The 9,395-nt window shown below is 54.2% G+C and overlaps 1 protein-coding gene across 1 annotated transcript in view; it reads left to right on the top strand.

Moving 5' to 3' along the window:
• Nucleotides 1-3,779: 3,779 nt before the first annotated feature.
• Nucleotides 3,780-9,395, top strand: part of Plekhg5 (pleckstrin homology and RhoGEF domain containing G5) — a 29,291-nt gene continuing 23,675 nt past the window's right edge. Inside the window, exons 1-2 of the mRNA XM_085838556.1 lie at nucleotides 3,780-3,856; nucleotides 4,556-4,632. Coding sequence (XP_085694682.1) covers nucleotides 3,853-3,856; nucleotides 4,556-4,632 — 81 coding nt within the window. The 5' untranslated portion in view covers nucleotides 3,780-3,852. The remainder of the gene's footprint in view (nucleotides 3,857-4,555; nucleotides 4,633-9,395) is intronic.

The raw sequence follows: 9,395 nt of genomic DNA, 5'->3' as shown, positions 1-9,395 counted from the left end.
GGGTGAATGGGCTTAGCAGGAGGCTGGCTAGCAGAAGCCAGAGGAGTGGGAGACCAGCTGCTCCTGAACTGTCTGGACCATCATGTCCCCCAACCAAGCCCCCTCTTTCTGTCTGGGCTGCAAGAACAACAGATCACTTGGGAAGGAGGCTCATGCTTACCCTGGGGCAGGGTGAGGGAACTGTTTGTCCCTTTGCTTGCTCCCTCAGTCCAGGGACTGCTCTGGGCCCTGAAGACATGCCATGATCCTTCTCTCATGGGATTTCATGCTTTGAACCTGAGCCCAGGGGTCAAAGGCCAGAAGACAGATCACTGCACTCAGAAGCTTTGGAGGAAGCCCTCCGGAGATGACACATCTAGATGTTTGTCCTCAGGCTGCGGCCACCACAGGCCCTCTGGGTTCATGGTGGCTGAGGCCTGGAACAGGTGTACAGGACCTGAAGGTTTACTGAGGTATGTGGTCTCCGGCGGCGACAGAGGAATAACCTGGAGTCCGCTGGTCGAGTAAGGAGTCGAATGAACAGGCTGTGTGGGGGCACACCTATGATCCCAGCACTTAGGATGTAGGGGCAGGACAGACAGAAAAAGTCAAGGTGGCCTTCAGCCATTCCTGAGTTCAAGACTGGGCTTCGTGAAATGCAGGAGGGGGAAGGAGAGAAGGAGGGAGGGAGTGTGTGTGAATGAGAGAATAAGGATTAAGTACTCTGAGGTTTTAGGACTGATATCTTGAGAACTCAGAGGCCTGGAATCTTCTGGGAGCAAGAATAAACTCCTTGGGTGGGGTGCATGGGGAATCCCCCAGGCTAGAGTGCTGATACCCATTCACTCTGAGTCAGCTACCTTCTGGAAGGCAAGGCCGCTGGGGTCAACAGGACTGGTGACTTAGGTAGCCCGGTCAGGGTCTTCTAAGAGTCATCTCCCACCCCGTGTGCCAGACTAGGCAGCTGGCCCATGAGACAGGTGAAGAAGCAGAGATTCTGAGAAGGTCACTGCTGTGGCGAGTGTGGCCAGACCACAGAAGGTGAGCCACCGAAGCCCCAAGCGCAGGAACAGTCTTACTGCCTAACAGAGTAGGCTAGGGAGTGCTGCAACGGGTTTCCAATCCAGGAAACCTCAGGATGCTGTCTGAGCTCATAGTTCAGATACATTGTATCACAGCCCCTTTCCCTGGAGCCCTCTCCCCACTACACTGAAGTTGCTTTGCTCCCCCAAAGTCCCCCCTGTCAGTCTAGGTTTCTTTTTTTTTTTTTTTTTGGTTTTTCGAGACAGGGTTTCTCTGTGTAGCCCTGGCTGATCCTGGAACTCACTCTGTAGACCAGGCTGGCCTCAAACTCAGAAATCCACCTGCCTCTGCCTCCCGAGTGCTCCCGAGTGCGCCACCACGCCCGGCTTCTTTTTTTTTTTTAAGATTTACTTATTTATTATATGTAAGTACACTGTAGCTGTCTTCAAACATACCAGAAGAGGGAGTCAGATCTCCTTACCGGTGGTTGTGAGCCACCATGTGGTTGCTGGGATTTGAACTCCGGACCTTTGGAAGAGCAGTCGGTGCTCTTACCTGCTGAGCCATCTCACCAGCCCCAGTCTAGGTTTTTTTTTTTTTTTTCCAGACAGGGTTTCTCTGTGTAGCCCTGGCTATCCTGGAACTCACTCTGTAGACCAGGCTGGCCTCGAACTCAGAAATCCTCCTGCCTCTGCCTCCCCAGTGCTGGGATTAAAGGCGTGCGCCACCAGGCCCGGCCAGTCTAGGTTTCTTACACCCAGCCTAGGGCTTGATTCATATTTGCTGAATGGACCCAGCACAAAACTCAAGACCCTTACTCTACATACAGAGACTGGGGTCTCACAGACACACAGGGTCCATGTCAAGCATCCCACTTCAGATGAGAGGCCTCCAGAGAAGGGGTCTGGGAACCTACTCTCTGACTTTGAAGGATTCTTCCCCGACCAAGCTCATTCTACACCTAGGTCTTGGCATCCCAGAGCCAGCAGGTCCCAGTGGGCAAACAGGGTCTAGAGGCTGGTTCAGGAGCACCGGAGTCCCTTAGTGGAGTTTGGCTCAATTCACTGAGATTTTTTTTTCTTTCAATTTTTATTTTGTGTATGTTTGCCTGTATATATGTACACCATGTATATGCCTGGTGCCCTAAGAGGCCACCACATCCCCTGGAACTGGAGTTATAGATGGTTGTAAGCCACCATATGGGTGCTAGGAACTGAACTAGGGTCCTCTCTAAGAATAGCCAGTGCTCTTCACCCCTGAGCCATCTCTCCAGCCCCAAATATTAATTTTATTTAGTGTTTGTGTAGCATGTGCACAGTTATGTCGAAACACGCATGTCATAAGACTGTTGGACTACCTACCCCTTCCATTTTGGGTTTGGGTTCAGAATGTCAGACTTGAGCAGCAAAAGCCTTTATCTTCAGCCATCTTTTTTTTTTTTTTTTTTTTTTTTTGGTTTTCCGAGACAGGGTTTCTCTGTATAGCCCTGGCTGTCCTGGAACTCACTTTGTAGACCAGGCTGGCCTCGAACTCAGAAATCCGCCTGCCTCTGCCTCCCGAGTGCTGGGATTAAAGGCGTGCGCTACCATGCCGGGCTTCAGCCATCTTTTTTTGTGACAGGTTTCTCTGTATACCCCTGGCTGTCCTGGAACTCACTCTGTAGACCAGGCTGGCCTAGAATTCAGAAATTCCCCTGCCTCTCCCTCCCAAGTGCTGGGATTAAAGGTATGCGCCACCACTGCCCAGCTTATCCTCAGCCATCTTTATGTACCTCTTACAAGAGGGTTGAAAAATGCTGTGTCCATGTGGGGAGTGTTGGGGTGCATGTCTTTAAGTCGCAGCATTCCCGAGGTGGAGGAGGAAGGAGGTTCTCTTGAGAGTTCAAGGTTGGCCGGGGTTACACAGTGAGTCCCTGACTCAAAAACAACAAAAACAAATCAGCAACTATAAAAAAGCTGTTTGGGGGTTGGGGAGAGCGGGGCAGGAGAAATGGCTCAGTGGCTATGAGCACTGGCTGTTCTACCAAAGGACCAGCGTTCAATTCCTAGCACCCACATGGCAGCTTGCAACTGTAACTCCAGTTTCAGCCAGGGCATCTGACACCCTCACAGGATACAAGCAGGCAGAACACCAAGATACTTTTTAAAAAGAAAAAAAGCCGTCTCTCTATTGATAATCCCATTTCCATAAACGATTAGGGGAAAATTCTCAAAGCATATTAGCCAGGGCCGTGGTGTTCCTGAGGAAACCCAGTGGAGCCTCCCGGGCTGGGAGGGACTCTGGGTGTTGGGGTGGTAATTTTGCGAAGTTAAGTTTGGTGCGCGCGCTGAGCTGGGAACACTAAAACCACCGCAGCAGCCGTTCAATGAGGCCACCCGCCCCTGGTCCGCCCACCTCCACCGCGTCCTCAACCCTGGATCCGCGGGTGGCAGCCATTCCGAACGAGTTGGGGCGCGGCACGGAACGGAGGGGTGCGTGTGCCGCCGACCCGCGTGTCTGGGTGCGGGAGGCGCCTACTCCTTGGAGGCACTTCCGGCCGGGGCAGCAGCCACGGCGGCGCAGCCACAGTGCAGGAGACCGCCTGGAACCGGGGCGCAGCCGGCGCGCGTGGCCATCCCCGGAGGGGGACGGGGAGCGGGGCTGGGTGGGACCCACCTGGGACACGCCCCGTCTCCCGCGGAGGCGCCGTCGGGGGCCGCCGGCTCCCCGCCCCCCGCGGCCGCCCCGCGCTCCGCCCCCCGCCCACCTGCCCCGCCCCGCCTCGCGCGCCAGGCGGCCGCGGCGCTCGGTTCCCCCGCTCCCGCGCTCGGTCCTCGGCTCCCGCGCTCGGTTCTCCTGCGGCTCGGCGCCATGGGTGAGTGCGGCCCCGCGGACGGTCTGCTCTCGCCTCGCAGCCCGACTGGCTGCCCCGGTAGTTCGCCCCGGTCGCGCGCGATGGGGGCCGGGCCTGCCCCGGGGAGGGCCTTGCTGGAGCCGGGTGGACGCCGGCCTCTGCACCCGAGACTAGCTGCAGCTGCCGGGTCTTCGCCCCTACCCCCTCGCTGCGGCGCTCAAGCCTCGGGGAAGAAAGGGCATCAGCTTGGAGGGGGCCAAACTCTCGGTCAGAGATAGATAGATAGAACAGAGGTCGCCCCAGGCCTCGGGAAGGAAATGTCTGGCATCAGAGGGTCTGAGTTGGAGAACAGAGTTCGGGAAGGCATCTTGGACCCTTGGAGCCCCCCTCCTCCTGGCCCGGATTGCTCAGAAAGTCTGGGGCCCCAGGAGGTTACTGAGCCCCCTCCAGCTAGTGGGACTCAGGGAGGGAGTAGCCGATTTCCAAAGACTCCCCCCTGGAATCTGGACAATTTCCCTGGGGAACTGCACAGAAAAGGGCTCTGCAAACAGATCCCCCTGCAGATAAGTTGGCGTTTAAAAAAGAAAAGGACACTGACTTCCTTTGAAGGCAGGATTGAGGAGTCCACCCCACCAGTCCCCTGACCTGGAGGCCACAAGGGCCCACAGGAGTGTGGCTGCTCCCCCAACCCCTGAACTGATGCCCTCTGCTTCTCCACAGAAGACCAGAGCTCTGCAGAGGAGAAGGGACTGCGCTGCCAGAACCCAGCCTGCATGGACAAGGGCCGGGCCGCCAAGGTAGGGGATTGGAGAGCTTGGAGCATGGGGGCAATAGGCATAAGTTCTCAATACCCAGGAAGTCATGGAACCCTTACCCGGACACAGTAATGCCCTCTGGATTCAGGGTGGCTGGTTTAGGAGGTGAAGAGGGTGTTCATGGTTCAGTGGAGTGGAGAGACATCAAAAGGAGGAACAGCTCCTTGGGGGGTCTTTGCCACTGCCTGAGGACATGGCCACAGCTCCCTGTCACGATGAGGAAGCAGAGGGTTGGGAAGGGAAGTGGTCCCCTGGTTTGGTTTGGTACCTGGCCACTCCAGTCCTGGGCATAGTTCTGGGATACGGTGAGGCTTGTGCACAGCTGTGGCTGTGGAGATGACCAAGGGAGGGGAGAAAGGGCCAACCCGCTTTAGAATCTGAGGAATCGGTATAAACTGAAGAGAATGGAGCCAGGGAGAGCTGTACCAGCAGAAATATCACTTGGGCACTTCTGCCTATGACGCACTGGGCTCTGTGCCACACGCTTTCTGTGCCTTAACCCACGGCTGTGGCAGCTCAGCAGGGGAAGTATTGTCACCCTGCTTTCCAGATGAAGATACCAAAGTTCAGAGAGGTCCTGTGACTTGGACAAGGCCCCACAGTTCATAAGGGGCAGCTCCCTCCCAGCCTCATTTGTGTGACAATGGCCCTCAAATGCTGTATCAGCTTGCTCCTCCCTTCTGGGAGAGGTCCCAGGCTCCTTGCCACTTACAGGTGAGGCTCAGAGAGATGAAGTGGTTGACCTACTGGCACATAGCTGGCAGACGGTGGACTGAGGATCCAAGCCTAAGGTTTGGATCTGTAAAGCTAGATCCCCAAGTTCCTAACTTCCACTCAGCTTGGCCCTGCTACCTGCGGGAGATTTAAAATGCTGTCTCCCCACCATTCATCCGGCACAGGAGACCCGTGGTCAAAAGGAACATGAGGACTGTTCTGGAGGTGGAAAGAGGAGGGGGCGGCCTCCAGTTGCCGTGGTCACCAGGCAAGGGGGCGGCTGTGATGTCAGATACAATCTGCTGGCTCGGGTGGTGCCTGGCGTTGGGCTCTGGTTTTGGCTGGCTGCCTCTCCCCCAGATTGGCAAGCAAGCTGGCCCCAGATCCCTCAACACATCTACTGAGAAATTGAAGCATCTGTCTGACCTAAAGGGGTGATGAAGGAATGAGACATTGTCCCATCCCTCCCAGGGCCCCCGGGACATGGCCCCAAGCTGCTATGGACAGGTCTTGTGGCATGAGAAGAGGACTGATCTCTGTATGGCCTTCAGACCTGCCCTGGTCTGCATGGGACTCACCTCAGCTCCCCTGTAGTCATGGGAGTGTGGAGGCAGAGAGAAGAGGGACAGTGAAGGTTTGGTGACAACGAGTGTGGTGATGTGTGAGATGCCAAACCTGCATTCATACATACATAAATACATACAGAGCCTGCCTCAGGGCGAGACTCCAGGAGAAAGAGGCATGCTCTTTTTTTTTTTAAAGATAGATTTATTGTTTTATGTATACGAGCATTCTCTGTATTCTGATACACCAGAAGAGGGCATTAGACCCCATTACAGTTGGCTGTGAGCCACCATGTGGTTGCTGGGAATTGAACTCAGGACCTCTGGAAGAGCAGTCGGTGCTCTTCACCGCTGAGCCATCTCTCCAGCCCCAGGAAGCATGTTCTTAATCCGGAACTGTTAGCAGCAAAGGCCATCTGCACACAGGGCTGCACCTGAGTCTATGGGGGCTCCCCCCCTCCCCCCGTGGCTGGCCGGGACTTGTGAGATCTGCCTCACCCCGTGTTCTGTTTCTGAAGGAGGCAGCTGTGGTCCTGGGAATAGGAAGGAGATGTGGAGCTGGAGAGCCCAGTGAGCAGGGAGGGAGGGATGTGGGCTGTGATGGGGGAAGCCATCAGGGGACAGACATTGTTGAGCAGGAAGGTTGAATTTTATCTTCATCTACCCTTCGATGTTGCAACCGGATGCCTTGAAGACCCCTTACGAGAAGTGATAGAGACCGATAGCTCATACTGTTGAGTTCCAGGGTTGCGCCTGCTTCTTTGCAGTCGTGTGGCCCTGAGCAGCCTCTGTGCCCCTCTCAGTTGCCCTCTGTGTAGAATGCTTAGCACTATCCCCTGTGCTGCTGTGTTCAGAGACACTAGCTGTGACCATGGAATTAATTTGTAGAGTGTGGGAATCATGAGGCCTGTTTCCTGGGCTTTGGATGGGCTCTGTGTGAATCCCTGAGAGTGAGACATCATCACAGGGCTTCACACCAGACTCTGCCCCACAAATGCAATGTGTGTATCTCACTGGGAGGGAGGGCAGGGGACTGTCATGGGTGTCCTCAGCACTCCTACAAAATAGCCCTAGGGCAGCGGCTGACCACAGCTCTTGGCTGGGCCTCCTTGTGTCAAGCATTCTGGTCAAAGTCTGCTGAGTACCTTGGGTCACGAGGGGACATGGTGTAGGACTGATACTGGACCACCGGCCTCCATACTGAAGGATTTGGAAATCCTCAAACCCAGGAGCCAATCCTAGCAGTTTGCTGAGAATACTGTGCAGGCCCCACTATGTGTCTCGTGCCGGCAGCCCACCCTAGTTGTTAGAGCCAGCTCCGTCCCAGTGGAATGACTGACACATTGAGCAGCTGACTTGCCAAGTCAGGACTTCCTGTTCTCAGGGCCCCCTTTCCCAAGCCTCCCCCAGGAAGAAAGGGAGGCTATGCCTTCCGTTTGGCTCACAAGGGCCTGGATAGGGAGGCACATTTTGATTCCATATGGAGACATTTTTAACATCGGAGCTATCCCTCCACCCTCCCTATCTGAGCCCCTCATCCTTGGGCAGATTATAGTCCTCAAGAGGCTGAGGCAGGAGGATTATTGTGAGTTTGAGGCTGCCCTAGGGATAGATACATAGCAAGACCTTTTATTTTGTTTTGGTTTGGTTTGGTTTGGTTTTTCGAGACAGGGTTTCTCTGTGTAGCCCTGGCTGTCCTGGAACTCACTTGGTAGACCAGGCTGGCCTCGAACTCAGAAATCCGCCTGCCTCTGCCTTCCAAGTGCTGGGATTAAAGGCATGTGCCACCACGCCCAGCTGGCAAGACCTTTTATTTAAAAAAAAAAAAAAAAAAAGAGGCCGAGAGAAAGGGGCAGTTGGAGATATTGCTCAGGGGTTTATAATGCTTTTTCGAGGATTGGAGGTCAATCTCAGCACTTACATGGTGTCTTAAAGCCATCTGTAACTCCAGTTCCAGGGCTCTAACACCCCCACCTGACCTTCTCCAGTATTGGGCATATATACATGCGCTATACAGTCATACACATAAAACATTCATACACATAAAGAAAGAGAGGGAGGGAGGAAGGAAGAAAGAAAGGAAGGAATGAAGGGAAAGAAATACCGGCGTGGCCAGGCAGTGGTGGCTCACGCCTTTAATCCCAGCCCAGCATTTGGGAGGCAGAGGCAGGCCAGCCTGAGTCTACAGAGTGAGTTCCAGGACAGCCAGGGCTACACAGAGAAACCCTCTGTCTCAAACCAAAAAAAGAAAGAAAGAAATACTGGCTTGGTGGCCCATTATTTAATCCTAGCATTCAGGATATAAGGGAGAACCCTGAGTTCAAAGCTACCCTAGTCTACCTAGAGAGTTCCAGGCCAGCCAGGGCTACATAATGAAACCCCTTTACAAAGTGGAGAAGGTGACCTGAGAGACGTTAAGCCGTTGACCTAAGCAGTTAAGAGCACTGGCTGCTCTTTCAGAGGTTACCAGCACCCACATGGAAACTCACAACTGTCTGTAACTCCAGTTCCAAGGGAGCTGACACCCTCCTCTGACCTCTGTGGGCACCAAGCACACTGGAGGTGCACATACATACATGCAGGCAAAAATACTCACAGACACCAAATATAAAATAAGTACATCTTTATTTTCGGTTTCAGAAGAGCAGTCAGCCTGGTTTAGGGCTCAGGCTGCAGGCTTGTCCCCTCCAGCCAGGACAGTTTCCTGTCAGTTCCCCTCCCTTGGATCTACCTTCTAGCCCAGGTGAGTGACCAGGTGAACAAGCTGTGGACTGATTGAATGCCAGCCTTTCATATACAGTGAAGCCTAGGTCACTCCCTAAAGCCACCATCCTAGCTCATCGATACCCCAAAGCCACTGCTTCTTGTCCTGCCACCATCTGGCTCACGGGCAAGACTTCCCTGTGACCCATTATGCTTCAGCCCAATGAGTGGTGGCACCTGGGACAGTCCCCATATCTGCTTTTCCCCCTTTCTCTGTGCACCTCTGGGATCGGATATGTAGCTCAGTCCGGGCTGTAAGGAGGAGACATATGTCCCTAGGTGAGGCTCACTAGACTGGGGACTGAGGGGGTGGGGTCCCTGAGTTAAAGGTCAGAATTTTAAGTTAGGAAACCTTGTTTTGTTTGTTTGTTTGGTTTTGTTTTTTTCGAGGCAGGGTTTCTCTGTGTAGCCCTGGCTGTCCTGGAACTCACTTTGTAGACCAGGCTGGCCTTGAACTCAGAAATCTGCCTGCCTCTGCCTCCCGAGTGCTGGGATTAAAGGCGTGCGCCACCACGCCCGGCTTTTTTTTTGTTTGTTTGTTTGTTTGCTAGGGAACCTTGTAATAAGTCCCTTTCTGGGGGGTCCCGATGATGCTACCTCCATTCATTTAATGATGGCATTTGCTTAAACACTGCTCTGTGGCCGTGAGAAGTCTGTGGTTGTGTTGTGGGGGCCGTTGACTAGTGAGGGTGGAGACTCAGGGAG

The sequence above is a fragment of the Mus caroli genome, unplaced genomic scaffold (genome assembly GCF_978045245.1).
Source record: "Mus caroli unplaced genomic scaffold, Mus_caroli_1 scaffold_6, whole genome shotgun sequence".
NCBI classification, from domain to species: Eukaryota; Metazoa; Chordata; class Mammalia; order Rodentia; family Muridae; genus Mus; species Mus caroli.
Note: the sequence above shows the minus strand (reverse complement) of the source record. Positions and strands in the feature narration are given on the sequence as shown.